General features: G+C 36.3%; 2 protein-coding genes across 5 annotated transcripts; one reads left to right on the plus strand and one right to left on the minus strand.

Annotated features, from left to right (window-relative positions):
- Positions 1-3,833: 3,833 nt before the first annotated feature.
- LOC133309465 (uncharacterized AAA domain-containing protein C24B10.10c-like) lies at positions 3,834-4,337 on the minus strand. The gene has a single exon (XM_061510248.1). It carries the CDS (start codon positions 4,335-4,337, stop codon positions 3,834-3,836), a length of 504 nt encoding a protein of 167 aa, XP_061366232.1.
- A 6,204-nt stretch (positions 4,338-10,541) lies between these two features.
- Positions 10,542-14,918, plus strand: LOC133309445 (probable pre-mRNA-splicing factor ATP-dependent RNA helicase DEAH2). 4 transcript variants are annotated; one of them, XM_061510221.1, is made up of 7 exons: positions 10,542-10,932; positions 11,482-11,684; positions 11,821-12,905; positions 13,311-13,436; positions 13,545-13,783; positions 13,910-14,028; positions 14,416-14,918. In XM_061510221.1, exons 1-7 carry the CDS (start codon positions 10,657-10,659, stop codon positions 14,540-14,542), a joined length of 2,175 nt encoding a protein of 724 aa, XP_061366205.1. In that variant the 5' UTR covers positions 10,542-10,656; the 3' UTR covers positions 14,543-14,918. The 4 variants fall into 4 exon arrangements, 2 of the variants coding, with proteins under 2 accessions (XP_061366205.1, XP_061366206.1); XM_061510222.1 differs by lacking the exon at positions 10,542-10,932 and adding an exon at positions 11,149-11,253 and having other exon boundaries at positions 14,416-14,917; XR_009751333.1 differs by lacking the exons at positions 13,910-14,028; positions 14,416-14,918 and having other exon boundaries at positions 13,201-13,436; positions 13,545-13,565.
- Positions 14,919-15,359: the final 441 nt, after the last annotated feature.

The following is a 15,359-nucleotide window of genomic DNA, read 5'->3' on the forward strand; positions in this document are numbered from 1 at the left end:
TGTAGCCTATCTGCATTATTGAGTTATGTTCTCAATTGGTTTTAAACAATCACGAATGGGTCGGTTTTCTGATGAAAAGAAGCAAGTGACAACAAATGCGAGTTACGAATATGGAAACATATGACAAGTGTGGTACAAATGCTCCTAGGCAAAAGAATTTAAATATTTCTTTTTTAATAAATAATTATGCAAATGTAGTTGTTTTGAAACTATTTACGCAGGTATAGCAGTCAAACACGCCTACATGGGGCGTGACCCAGTAGAGAAGACACGCCTATATGGGGCGTGGCCTAAGAGAGAGAGACGCCCACATAGGGCGTGACCAGGAGAGAGACACGCCCACATGGGGCGTGACCCAGAGGTGAGAGACACGCCCATGAGGGGCGTGACCTAAAAGAGAGACACACCCATGTATGGCGTGATCAGGAGAGAGACACGCTCATCATGGGCGTGACCTCCCTGGTCCTTAATTAAAGTTGGAAATAGTGATCAGATACTTGTGTTGCTTTTTAAAGTTGGAAATGATGGAAATGGTGATCAGAGACTTGCGTTGCTTTTTAAAGTTGGAAATGGTGATCAGAGACTTGCGTTGCTTTTTAAAGTTGGAAATGATGATCAGAGACTTGCTTTGCTTTTTAAAAGTGCTGATAACGTAACAAACGAACGACTTGGCCTTATTTAAATTGCGTTGCTTTTTAAAAGTTGAAAATTAAGGACCAGGGAGGTCACGCCTTTGTTGGGCGTGTCTCTCTCCTGGTCACGCCCCATGTGGGTGTGTCTCTCTCTTATGTCACTCCCTACATGGACGTGTCTCTGTCCACTGGGTCACGTTCCATGTGGGCGTGTTTGACTGCTATACCTGCGTAAATAATTTCAAAACGACTACATTTGCGTAATTATTTATTAAAAAAGCAATATATAAATTTTTTTGCCAATGCTCCTATTCTTTTTCTCTTCTTTTCTTTTTTGTCTTAAAATACGTACCACTTTAAGTTTGTGTGCTATTCTTTTTTGTCTTAACCATGTCTTTTTCGTCTTAACCATGTCTTTTTCATTCATTCTCTTTTACCTTTCAATCAAGTAACTCGGTTTGTGTGGTTTGTGTGTGTGTGTGTGTTTCTTTTTTAAATATATGAGAAGCAAAGTTAGAAGAGGAAAAGTGATGAAGGCCCAAAATTCCTACGTCAACTCAATACTTTAATTTTTAGGATTTGAGTTAGCATCAATCGAACTATAAATGTTGGCTTATCTTTAACAACTTATTCAACTTGTCTTCAAAATCAAACTAGTACCATGGAGCAGCGGGCCATCCATCTGAAGAACCGCAAATTCAATCTTGAAATCATCTGTGATTTGTTGCAAGTGAAAGAACAACTCGGTTCTGAAGATCCAATTAGTTGGATCGTTGCCACAAAAATGAGGAATATCCATCTTGATTGTCTTCAATGTTGTTTGAGCGTCAAAGGAGGAATCACGAGTCTGATTGGAATATTCCGGCGAAGAGTGGGTAGGAGAAAACTCGCGAAAACGAGCCTCCTTGGAATCACTAATTTCTTGTACCTAGGGCACCAACAATTAAAGCTGCTACTGAAGTTGTAAATGGGAGTGCTGCTAAGTCTTCAATGACTTCCTAGATCTTTATCAACGATCAGGAAGGGAGAACGAAAAAAATGGAAAGAAACGTAGCTTCTGTATTATTTCATGCATGAAACATTATGTACAATTGTTCACTCTTTGTTGATAAATATAATCAACAATCAGAAGTCTAAAACATTTTATATCAACGTGTAATAAATGAAGAGTTGTCTCTAAATTGAATTTTTCTGAAGTGTGTATTTGTGACATATATATTAGATGAAGAGTTGACAAATATTTGAGTTATTACGTTTAATATTCTAACAAACACTTAGCCACACAAAGACGGATTTGTTAGACAGTAAATATTAGAAGAAGAAAAATGTGAGTAGAAGAAAACACACGAAAATGAGCCTCCATGGAATCACCCAATTGTTGGACCGAGGACACCAACAAAGAAAGCTGAAGCTGTAAATTGGAGTCATTCATGCGATGCTGCAGCGCTGCTAACTCCTCAGCGACTTCCCGGATCTTCACCAACGATCAGGAATAGAGAACGAAAAGACTAGAAAGAAACGTAGCTTCTGTATTATTTCATGCATTGAAATTTTTGTACAACTATTCACTTTTTGTTGATAAATAAGTTGAACAATCAGAAGTCTAAAACATTTACTTAACTTTCAATTCCAAAGTCCCAAAATGATAACGCAAGGCACGAGCAAAATCTGCACAATAATTAATCTTGTCGCTTCTGTAGACTCGCTAATACCATGGAGCAACAGGTCCATCCATCCGAAGACCCGCCAATTCAATCTTGAAATCATCTATGATTTGTTAAAAGTGAAAGAACAACTCGAGACTGAAGATCCTATTAGTTGGATCGTTGCCACAAAAAGGAAGTATCTTCGTCTTACCCGCCTTAAATGTTGCTAGAGCGTCAAAGGAGGAATCACGAGTCTTATTGGATGATTCTAGCGATGATTTGGTAGCAGAAAACACACAAAAATGAGCCTCCATGGAATCACCCAATTATTGGACCTGGGACACCAACAAAGAAAGCTGAAGCTGTAAATGGGAGTCATCCATGCGATGCTGCAGCGCTGCTAAATCCTCGGCGACTTCCCGGATCTTCCCCAACGATCAGGGTGGACACATAATTTTGTAACATTTTGTACTGTATGTTGAAATGTAAAAAATAAAAAAAATCGGAATGGAACAGAGAAATTAAAGGAGAAGAAATTTGCAGTATGGACAATAAAATATGATCTAACATATTTGTATCTTCTTTTGTATATTTGATTTCCCCCCAACAAGCAAAACACTGCTAACTACCCATACCCTACATGTAGGATACAAGCTAACTAAAATAATACATGCATTTAAACCACAAAATCGTTTAGCCTCATAGAACTTTTTCTAGAACGAGTTGTTATTCTCAATGTAACATAATCTAAATGAAATAAGGGCGGTGATGTTTCTTCCTTGAATCTCCTACCATTATTGATCCGTTCGCATCAACACTTGCAGCTACCTGCATTTTTACACATAAATCTATTAATTTCCATGCATGAAAATATATTCTCAGCTAGCAGAAGGTTTTCAATCTTCCATATGGGTGAGATTATAACCATTGAAGTGATGATTTTCTATCCAAAATACCTGACCCTTTGCCCATCTCATGACTTCCATGTTTATTGGCCTCAGGGTAATTACTTGGTGGTCTTCATCTTCTGAGATTTGAACTTCTCCCTTATTTTATTGAAATAAGACGCAACGTTCATGACACAGCTATATAGAAAATAACAAATACACATTAAGATAAATATCATTTTAAAGTTCAAATTATTAGAAGTGATTTGGTAACTACCACAGTCTTCAAACTCTCCTGTTGTAATAGCTCCCTAAGAGGTTCTCTAGCTGCAGTTCTGCACAATATCTGATCACAGAAATTAATGTCAATATATTATCGCCACTAACTTGAAGGAATTAGAGTAACCGAGAGGATGAACCTTAAGATCACTTCCACTATATCCTTCTATCATGGTTGAAAGCTCTTCGAAGTCTAGATTTTCATGGTTTTCTTTAGCCACGAGATATTCCAATAACGATACCTTGTTCTTAGCAGATGGAAAACCAACCATGATCTTGCTCAGCATTTCAATGAACAGGAGATGTCATTGATATATATATAAAACAATAGTTTGCAACTAAACAGAAGCAACAAATGATCATGCCCATTAAATTACAAAAATGCAGCCCTACCTGCGTTCAAACCATCTTATAATTGCTTCATCAAGGTAAAATGGTCTATTGGTTGCAGTAAGAATCAAAATTTGATTACCAGGTTTAGTCATTAGCTCATCCCATTGCAAAATGAATTCATTTATAATCTTCATCATTGCCTCATCATTAGGAATTATTTGTCCTGCTTTGATCAGCAGGTTTTGCCCAAGGATGCTATCAACCTCATCAACAAAAATAATAGATGGGGCAACCTTTGCTTCTACTGTAAACATAGCTCGGACATTCATTACCTCTTGCTTATTATACCACCGTGAAGTGATGATGGATTTTGAGACATGAATTAAACTTGCTCCAATTTCATTTGCAATTGCCTTTGCAAGCATTGTTTTTCCTGTACCAGTAGGTCCGTAAAACAATACACCATCACAATGATTTAGAACCACTTCTTTAAGCATTTTCTTAATATCATCCAAACCACCAATATCTGCAAATGTAACCCCGATCTTATTTGCATCCATAATCGTTTCTCTTATGCGTTTTTCAAACACATTGTTAGAAGGAAATTCCTGCAAACGCGCATCTAATTTATGGTAACCAAGATGAATAAGAAAAGGAAATCAAAAGTCTAAATAAAACATTTAACTAATTCAGCCACATGTCCTTGGTGACTCTAGGATCATATAAATGGGTTAGTAAAATGTATAGTAAGAGCATGATTGTAAAAATATTTTTAAGAGCATGATCGTACAACAATTTGTAATGAGTATCCATTTCCTATAAAGTATAGTCACAAACCTCATAATGTGCACTTATTTGCATTAATTGACTTGTATGTGAATTGAGTTGAACCATGACAAGATTTACTTAGAATGTCAACTATAACATTATTACTATCTTGGATATAGAACAATCGGGAAAATCTTTATGCATATCATAAAATAGCCATGCATTCTCATCTATAGTGCTTCAAGATCAAGAATGCCTTAATTTCCACGATTCTGATACAAAATAATCTTCGAATTCAATAAAATATAGAATAAGAATAAAAAAATTGCAATTTGAGCTTCGACCTTGTCATTTACTCAAGTAAATGAACTCTATTTATTCGAATAAATAATGGATTACATTGAAGAAAATTTGCATAGACTGTGACTCTTCTCCAAATTGCTTCACACCTGTACTAATGCATCCATACACCTTCTAAGGACTCAAAATAAAATTCTCAAGGTAAAAAAAAAAAACAGACTTTTACACATTCAAGTACAATTTCTATGACTACAAGTAAACATCCAACATATGAGCAGAAAGGGCGCATGAAATCAATTGTAACCCAAGAACAGGCATACGAACAACCAAACTTAGTGTTTAACTCAGAATATACAGAGTCATTTCAACATAAGGTCAAATTTCTAAAATGTGCAAAAAAAAATTCTTACTACTTTGAAGCAGCTTATATTTCAAGTTCAAAAAACGATTATAAGTTCTACTGCTCCTATATCTAAGTTGTTGAGATGTCATTGTTGCTTGTTTAGATCAGCAGAAGACCAAGGGAAGTTAAAAAGAACACACACAATTTACAGTATGGTTAGATAAATCAGTTTCTAAAACATAAATGCACTGGTTGTTATTTGGGTATTTTGAAAGCCTCGTTAAGTTACTAACCCTCACCGGTAATTGTGGCACTACGCTGGAAAAAAAGCTTGCCAAACTACTATTAAAGTCGGCTTTCAAAACTAAATCTCATTTGTGTATCACCCGATATTACTTTAACATCATCATAAGTTCATAACAACCTTGATTATATAGTTGCAAGGAGAAATTGAATGAAATAGTGAAAAAGTACTACAATAACGTTTTTCATTCATTATGAGGTTATCCTTTCTCATCACATTTCCCAATAAAAACATAGTGGTGCATTAATTGCCCATATTTTTCACTTCGATATATACCTTGTCTAAGTGTTCGATGATAATATTTTGCGATTTGGTAAGACAAACCATACATATCTAAAGTTATCCCTATCCAATAAAAACATAAAGCAATTGATGATATAAAATGTATGAATTTCCTATGCATAGTAATCGACTATGTTGTACCGACACCGACACAGGACATGGGATACGATACGACACGACACTCCAACACCTTAATTCTAAAAAATGTTAGATTTCGACACGTTAGGACACGTTTTGATATTACATAATATTTTTAATTTATATGGTGTATATTATATTTAATATTCAATAATTAAACAAAAAAATGAAGCTAAACTTATAATATCCATCAATTTTGCAAATAAATATAAGATGTCTCATATATTTATGTTAAACTCAATATAATGGTAATCATAATCTAACGAATCTAATAGTTGGAACTAAAAACGCAACGTAATGCAACCTTTTAACCTGTTTTTGAGTCTCTACAATGCGTGATGAAGTGTCGGGAAGTATCGAAGTATCAGAGAGTTTCGGGAAGTGTCGGTGCATCGTAGGTAACCGATGGCACAAATTTAATTTATTATTCAAGTACAAAAATTAACATCCTTTTTCATTTCAAAAGAAAACGATGGCACATAACTCAATAGTCAGGCAATCATTAGAAATGAAAGCAAAATTACTTACATTCGAGTCATAGGCCAGCTGCATCGCGTGTAACAAGGATATCGGGTGATGAAGCTTGATTGCAAAACTGAGATTAGTTTTTAAACATGCAATGAAAAATTTTATCAGCATCACGTCGGACAAGTTCGAAACCTGACTCGCCAGGATCTCAAATTCACTGACGTAATCCCCCAAGGACACAGTTTGGGACAAGTTGGAGAGGAGACCCTGGACACTTTTTGACGAAGTCCCAAAACGAGATCTCAAGACAAAAGCAAAATTTGCCCAAGACTTAATCATGTAGCTTTTGTAGATGCATTGGTACCATGAACCAGCAGGGAAATCCATTCGAAGACCTGCCAATGCAATATTGGAATCCTCTGGGATTTTTTGCAATTTAAAGAACAACTCCATTCTGAAGATCCAGTTAGTTGGATCATTTCGAATAAGGAACCACGACTACGTGAAGAGTAGTCGGTAGTAGAAAGCTCACGAAAACGAGCCTCCATAGAATTACCCAATTGTTGGACCTGGAAGACCAACAAAGAAAGCTGATGCTGTAGCCGTGAATCAGGGCTGCTAAGTCCTCGACGACTTCCATAACGATGCAGTTCAGATGAAACGTGTTAACCGAACGATGGAACGAAACTGAACGAAAAGAATGCAGAGAAAGGTAATTGTTAACCCAACGATAGAACGAAAGGGAACGAAAAGAATGGTAGCTTATGTACCAAGGAACAACTGTTCACTCTCTTGTCATGGGCTTATTTCATTGAGAGGATTTGAAAAACCCTAAGTTCTAGAACATTTTTTTTCTTTTTTTTTTCTTTTTAGCATTTCATTCTTTGTCGTTTATACTTTATATTATTATTTTATCTTAAACTATTCTTTAGTTTGTTTTCAAGACGAAAAAGACGTACATCCCTTTTGTGGAACCTTGTCTCAGCCTTTATAATCTAGACGACCGACAATAGACAATAGTCTTTTTCAATGCGCGATTCAAGGCATTTTCTAATGCAATTCTTGCGATTTGGGTCCAAAAAGGATCAAATAAATCAAGTTTTGATATGATTTTAAAAACCTTAACTTAATTCACAAATGAGTAAAATTGGGGTTTCAATTTCTATGCAAAACTAGTGCATTACCCGTGCGATGCATGAAAAAAAAAGATCAAATTTTTTGCCGGCGACCGTTGTTGATTAATTTATAAGAAAAAGAACGTGTCATTATTTTCGTACACACACTCACACACACATATATATTAGTGTATTACTCGTGCGATGCACAGGAAAAAAAATCATTTTATTTGACTTGTAAAAATTAAGTCAAATCGTAAGAGAATATCGCTACATTTTATGCATGTAAGGTAATAAATGGTTTTCTGAATTACCACATTTAACTTCAACTATGCAGTGTTTATTGGAATATTAAACGTACTAACTCAAATATTTGCCAACTCTACATGTACAAAAAGTTGGAGTTAGGTACCTCATAGTATTAGTTAGACAATAACGGCCCTCCGGACCGAGCCTATTTTGTCATCTCTAACTGTCAACATTTTATATCAACATGATTTCTTAGACAGTAAATATAAGAGAAAAAAAGTGTTGGCGGGCTAACCCGCCCGTTTGGAATGTGGGGTGGGTCGGCCCTCTAGGCCGAACAAATTTTGCCACCTCTAACTGTCAGCATTTTATATCAACGTGTAATAGATGATGAAGAGTTGTCTCTAAATTAAATTTTTTTCTGAAGAGTTGACAAATATTCGAGTTATATTAGTTGAAGAGTTGACAAATATTTGAGTTATTACGTTTAATATTCTAACTAACACTTAGCCACACAAAGACGGATTTGTTAGACAATAAATATAAGAAGAGGAAAATTGTGGGTAGCAGAAAAAACACAAAAATGAGCCTCCATGGAATCACCCAATTATTGGACCGGTGACACCAACAAAGAAAATTTAAGTTGTAAATGGGAGTCATCTATGCGATGTTGCAGCGCTGCTAAGTCCTCGGCGACTTCCCGGATCTTCACCAACGATCAGGAAGAGAGAACGAAAAGAATAGAAAGAAACGTGGCTTTTGTATTATTTCATGCATTGAACTTTTTGTACAACTGTTCACTTTTAGTTGATAAATAAGTTGAACAATCAGAAGTCTAAATCATTTACTTAACTTTCAATTCCAAAGTCCCAAAATGATAATGCAAGTCACGAGCAAAATCTGCCCAAGAATTAATCTTGCTGCTTCTGCAGACCCACTAATACCACGGAGCAGCAGGGCCATCCATCCGAAGATCTGCCAATTCAATCTTGAAAACATCTAGGATTTGTTACAAGTGAAAGAACAACGTGAGACTGGAGATCCTATTAGTTGGATCGTTGCCACAAAAAGGAGGAATCTTCGTCTTACCCGCCTTCAATGTTGCTAGAGCGTCAAAGGAGGAATCACGAGTCTTATTAGATGATTCTAGCGAAGAGTGGGTAGCAGAAAACACACAAAAATGAGCTTCCATAGATCACCAAATTGTTGGACCTGAGACACCAACAAAGAAAGCTGAAGCTGTAAATATGAGTCATCTATGCGATGTTGCAGCGCTGCTAAGTCCTCGGCGACTTCTTGGATCTTCACCAACGATCAGGAAAAGAGAACAAACAGAATAGAAAGAATCGTAGCTTCTGTATTATTTCATGCATTTAACTTTTTATATAACTGTTCACTTTTTGTTGATAAATAAGTTGAACAATCAGAAGTCTAAAACATTTAGTTGATTTTCAATTCCAAAGTCCCAAAACGATAGCGCAAGGCGCGTGCAAAATCTGCCCAAGAATTAATCTTGTCGCTTTTGTAGGCCCACTGATAACATGGAATAGCAGGGTCATCCATCCGAAGACCCGCCAATTCAATCTTGAAATCATTTGGGATTTGTGTCAAGTGAAAGAACAACTCAGTTATGAAGATCCAATTAGTTGGATTGTTGCCACAAAAAAGAGGAATCTCCGTCTTAACGGCCTTCGAAGCTGCTCAAGCGTCAAAGGAGGAATCATGAGTTTTATTGGATGATTCAGGCGAAGAGTGGGTATCGAAAAACCACGAAAATGAGTCTCCATGGAATAACCCAAATATTGGACCTGGGACACCAACAAAGACAACTGAAGTTGTAAATGGGAGTCATCCATGCGATGTGCAGCATAGTCCTCGGCGACTTCCTAGATCTTAATCAACGATCAGGAAGAGAGAACGAAAAGAATGAAAAGAAATGTAGCCGTATTATTTCATGCATGAAACATTCTGTACCACTATTCACTCTTTTGATAAATATAATCAACAATCAGAAGTCTTATTGGATGAAAAGAATGGTTTTTCATATGATGTTTATTACTCTTGAAAAATGATTTTATAAGTTAAAATTGTGATAGTAGTGACCATAAAACAGTATTTATGTACTTTTCTTTTGGAGAAAAGAAGAATTGAGCAACTATTTAGTCCTTAAAGATGGATTTCACCTAAAATTTATAGAAAAAAGAACAAGTATTCAAAGCATAAATTATGCAAGATTTTGATGGAATTCTAATTCATAATTTCTTTAACAACAGTTTTTATTGGAAGTGAAAAACTCAAATTTGTTTTTATTTCTAACTCATGCGGATGCTTCAGATTTCTTTTCATTTTTACGTAGTCGAAGTAATTTTTTTTTTAAATGATTGACCTAGTTTAATTTGATTAAAATCTATATGAATATAGATTACGCGACGTAAATGACACTTCCTAGTTCCTTGTTTAAAACTATTTCATATATATTTTTTTGGAGTTTTGGGTCAGCTTTTGGTTACCTAACTGAAGTCAAGAAATTCAGATTAAGACATTCATAACTGAAATCAATAATCATTATTGGACTTCATATTAACAAGGTATAAGACCTTTGACCCAAAAATGAAGGCCCAGATAAAAATGAATTGCAAAGGCTAGAGTGGGCCAGAGTAAGTGGGCCCACTGATTCTGATCCAACAGAGTAATTTCATGCCAATCCAAAGGCCGAACACAAGTTTGGAGAAAACTGGAAAAGGTTCACCATCTCACCGCTACCAATAAAATAATGGAAAAAATGGAGGGCTTAATCGTAATTAAGGAAACTTCATCTTCCTCCTTAGGTCTTGGATCGTTTTATTATTTACACCAAAACTTAGCCCTAGCCTCTTTGATTTGGGTTTGGAGGGATTAGGGTTTTGAATTTGATGGGTACGGAGAGAAAGAGGAAGGTGAGCTTGTTCGATGTGGTAGACGATGCTGCCGCTAAGATGGTCAAATCCAATGGTGGCGCCAACAACAGCGTTGTCAACAGTCTCATCAATTCCTGGACTGCAAAACCTTACTCGCAGAGGTACTTTGAGATTTTGGAGAAGAGGAAGACCCTCCCAGTTTGGCACCAGAAAGAGGAGTTCTTACAGGTTTTGAAGGACAACCAGACTTTGATTCTCGTTGGCGAGACTGGTAGCGGCAAAACCACCCAGGTTTTTTTCTTGTTTTTGATTTTTTGTTTTTTTTCATGTTATATGCTTTAGGTCATTCTTGTTTTGCTTCTTCTTTATTAGATTATAATTGTGGGAAAAGTTTTTTTTTTTTTTTTTTTAAGAGATTGATTTTGTGTAGTGTCGTTTAATTTTGATTCCGTGGTCTATGAATATTGGAGATATGTGTTAAGTTAATTGCTTTATTTTCGATGCCAGGCTTCGTAGACGGTTTTTATTTTTCGTTGCTTTTACTTCGTTGGAAGTGAGGAAAAATTCAGAGTGGTTGTGAAGATTGTTAAACTTTGACGACTAAATTATTGGGTCAGTTGTGTTGGATTCCTCGTTAGTGGTGTACTGGAGTGACCTATCAATTTCATGTCATCACAATTTTTGTAATGTGTTTTAGTTATTACATGTTCTTCTTTTTTCATTTAGAGTCATACAAATACACAAATGTTACAATCTTAGATGCATTATTTGGGCTTTATTCGTGTGTGTATGTGTGTGTGTCTCTAATTTATCAATTTTTAATTATTTTTTGGGTGACAGATCCCTCAGTTTGTTTTGGATGCTGTCGATTTAGAAAGTCCGGATAAACGAAGGAAGATGATGATTGCATGCACTCAGCCTCGGAGAGTGGCTGCAATGTCTGTTTCCCGCCGTGTGGCTGAAGAGATGGATGTAACTATTGGGGAAGAGGTTGGTTACAGTATCAGATTCGAAGACTGCAGTAGTGCGAGGACAGTTTTGAAGTATGTTTAATTTTATTATTAGGTTACTCTCTTTTATTAATTCAGAGCTTGATTTGCTTTATCTATATATTTATTAACGTGCTGCTCTTTTTTGCACTCTTTTGTCTAATCTCAAGTGGAATGCTTTGTTTGACAGGTATCTTACAGATGGAATGCTCCTAAGAGAAGCAATGACTGATCCACTTCTGGAACGATACAAAGTTATTATTCTTGATGAGGCACATGAAAGGACTTTGGCTACAGATGTGCTATTTGGCCTTCTGAAGGAAGTGCTTAAAAATAGAAAGGACTTGAAGTTGGTCGTTATGAGTGCAACTCTTGAAGCCGAAAAATTCCAGAACTATTTTTATGGTGCCCCTCTTATGAAAGTTCCTGGAAGGCTACATCCTGTGGAAATTTTCTATACTCAGGAACCTGAAAGGGATTACCTAGAGGCTGGTATTAGGACGGTGGTACAGATACACATGTGTGAACCTTCTGGAGATATACTTGTATTTCTTACTGGAGAGGAAGAGATAGAAGATGCATGCCGCAAAATATCAAAAGAAGTTTCAAATTTGGGAGACCAGGTGGGCCCTGTGAAAGTGGTACCCCTGTATTCTACTCTTCCTCCAGCTATGCAGCAGAAGATTTTCGAGCCAGCTCCACCTCCACTGAAGGAAGGTGGGCCTCCTGGAAGGAAGATTGTAGTATCAACAAACATAGCAGAAACTTCCTTAACAATTGATGGTATTGTCTATGTTATTGACCCTGGTTTTGCTAAGCAGAAGGTTTATAACCCACGAATTCGTGTGGAGTCTCTATTAGTGTCTCCAATATCAAAAGCCAGTGCACATCAGAGATCGGGGCGTGCCGGAAGAACTCAACCCGGGAAATGCTTCAGACTTTATACTGAAAGAAGTTTCAATAATGATCTTCAGCCGCAGACCTATCCTGAGATTTTGAGATCAAATCTTGCTAACACAGTTCTTACTTTGAAGAAACTGGGAATAGATGATTTGGTGCATTTTGATTTCATGGACCCTCCTGCCCCTGAGACCTTAATGCGTGCATTGGAAGTTTTGAATTACTTAGGTGCGCTGGATGACGATGGTAACTTAACAAAACTGGGTGAGATCATGAGTGAATTTCCCTTGGACCCACAGATGTCAAAGATGCTCGTTGTCAGTCCTGAATTCAACTGTTCAAATGAGATTTTGTCAATTTCAGCCATGCTTTCAGGTATTATTCTTTTATTCTGTTGCTTTTGTGTCAGTCCAGTGTCCCACCGTAATGTTAAGGAAAGGAGTTTTGCTGGGCTCCATTCTGAAATGGATTCCCTGCAATTGTGCATGTGCACGGGGATAATCTTGTGAATATGTTGGGGGATGTTTAACTGCTTACATGTGTGCTTAGTTTGCACATGAATGAGGTCAGTGGAGTGTGTCCTGTTAGGTTGTCATCAGCAACTGTCTTGTCTGGGTTCCATGCCCCCGGTTGGCATGTACCATAGGATTCTAAGTAAGTGCTGATGCAGTTAGTTGCAGTTTCTCAGTATTCTCTCATGAAGCAAATGGTGTGGTCTCGCCTCTATGCATCTGCTGACCTACGTGGGCCTCCTCTGTGATAATCAATTTCTTTCTTTAGTACCCAATTGCTTTGTCCGGCCTAGGGAGGCACAAAAAGCTGCGGATGAAGCTAAAGCTAGGTTCGGGCACATCGATGGAGATCATCTAACGCTCTTGAATGTCTACCATGCATACAAGCAAAATAGTAAGTGCTGATTTCTGTTAGCTTTTCAAAAAAATAAAAATAAAAATCTTTTCCATTGATATGTTTTCTGATGTTTAGCTTATTAATTGTATATATGTGGTTTTTCAGATGAAGATCCCTCTTGGTGCTATGATAACTTTGTTAATCATAGAGCATTGAAATCAGCTGATAATGTTAGACAACAACTAGTGCGGATTATGAGCCGGTTTAATCTGAAGTTATGCAGCACAGACTTTAATATCCGTGAGTACTATGTCAACATAAGAAAGGCGATGCTAGCTGGATATTTCATGCAGGTAGCTCATCTGGAGCGTACAGGACACTACTTGACAGTGAAAGACAACCAGGTTTTTTAAGATGAGCTGCTATTTGTCTTTATCTTCTTATTCTTCTTCTGTCTTCATTTCTTGTTACCAAGTTGGCTGTAATATCGTGTTTTTATGTTTTCTAATGATTCTGTTCTGTTTGTGTAGGTGGTGCATTTGCATCCATCAAATTGCCTGGACCACAAGCCTGAATGGGTAATATATAATGAATTTGTTCTTACCAGTCGGAATTTTATTCGTACCGTGACAGACATACGTGGGGAATGGTAAGATTTTTTTTCTCTTTGTATGTGGTTTATTGATGTATGTTTGTACGGTCTGGCTGATAAAGTTATCAATGCTTGTTATGCGTGATGTTAATGGAAAGCCTGATGAAATTGGGAGCTTGTGTTCAATAAAATGGAAACTGAGTGATGTAAAACTTTTGAATATGGTGAAAGCTCACAGACAGATGCAATTTGTGATTCTGAATTACAATGTTAGATTTTTTTTTTTTTTTTTTTTGTAAATTACAATGTTAGATTTTAGTCGGTAGAAGAGTTGGTAGACATTTCGTCAAGTATGCACTGTTGCTCTTTTTTTTTTTTTTGGTTTAATGCTATATAGTTTTCCTAGTCCTAACTTCATGATCATGCAATTGTCATCTGACACAGGTTGGTTGATATAGCACCACACTACTATGATTTGTCAAATTTTCCACAATGTGAGGCGAAGCGTGTTCTTGAGAGACTTTACAAGAAGCGAGAGAATGAAAAGGATGAAGCCAGGAGCCGCAAATGAAGTAATAGCCATCCACACTATTTTTGCCATTTGGATTTGGATTGGATTGGATGTTTCGTCCCTTACAACTGAGATCGTGCTTTCTTCGCGGGAAGGTTACCTTAACCACCCTTTATTACTTCTGAAGGAAATGCTGATTGTCGGTAGTTTAGTTAAAAGTGGGGGAAGTTCCTTGTACCATTTAGAGTGTTGCATATATATACATATACATATTGTCCTCCATGTTTGTAATACCTTATTGTCCAAATTTGTTTCTGGATGCTAAATTTCTAGTTTGGTCAAAGGGATAATAAGTTCGACATTTTGACTGGTGGTCTGACATATACTATGCGAGGAGTATATTGTTATCCCATTTGTTAATATTTTATAATAAGTTTCCTTGTTTAGTTAAAACTGGGTTCACTTTTTCTGCCCTACTATAGTTAAGTTATTTGCAGTAAGTCCAATACGACATTGTTTTGGAGTAGAAATCATGGTGTTTTTATAATTTTAATTTATTTTAGGGTTATTATAGTCTTTATAATTATAATTTTTTAATCTTTCAATACTAAAACGACGTTGTTTTGTGAGTAAATGTAGATAACTTATCTGTAGTAATTACAGAAATATTTTTCTGTTTAATTAAACTACAAACTATCAGTCTATTTTCATGTCTACACTAATCAAATTCTATTTTGAAAATTTTAATTATTATTTTAAAGTATAAAAATTATGTACTATTATATTATTGCTAGCTTTATTTTAAGCTAAAAAAGTATTAGAATACTAGCTAATTGAAAATTAAGTTAAAATTGGTGAAGAATTTTATTCTTTTATA

The sequence above is a fragment of the Gastrolobium bilobum genome, unplaced genomic scaffold, assembly GCF_033153095.1.
Source record: "Gastrolobium bilobum isolate Gb01-03AN ecotype WA unplaced genomic scaffold, APGP_CSIRO_Gbil_v1 utg2122, whole genome shotgun sequence".
Taxonomy (NCBI): domain Eukaryota; kingdom Viridiplantae; phylum Streptophyta; class Magnoliopsida; order Fabales; family Fabaceae; genus Gastrolobium; species Gastrolobium bilobum.

What these genes read in the sequence shown, in the direction of transcription:
- LOC133309445 (XM_061510221.1), top strand. Translation starts at nt 10,657, where the DNA reads ATGGGTACGGAGAGAAAGAGGAAGGTGAGCTTGTTCGATGTGGTAGAC. An exon ending in GTAGCGGCAAAACCACCCAG is followed by an intron (nt 10,933 to 11,481) that starts GTTTTTTTCTTG and finishes TTTGGGTGACAG; the next exon opens with ATCCCTCAGTTTGTTTTGGA. An exon ending in ACAGACATACGTGGGGAATG is followed by an intron (nt 14,029 to 14,415) that starts GTAAGATTTTTT and finishes CATCTGACACAG; the next exon opens with GTTGGTTGATATAGCACCAC.
- LOC133309465 (XM_061510248.1), bottom strand. Translation starts at nt 4,337, where the DNA reads ATGGATGCAAATAAGATCGGGGTTACATTTGCAGATATTGGTGGTTTG.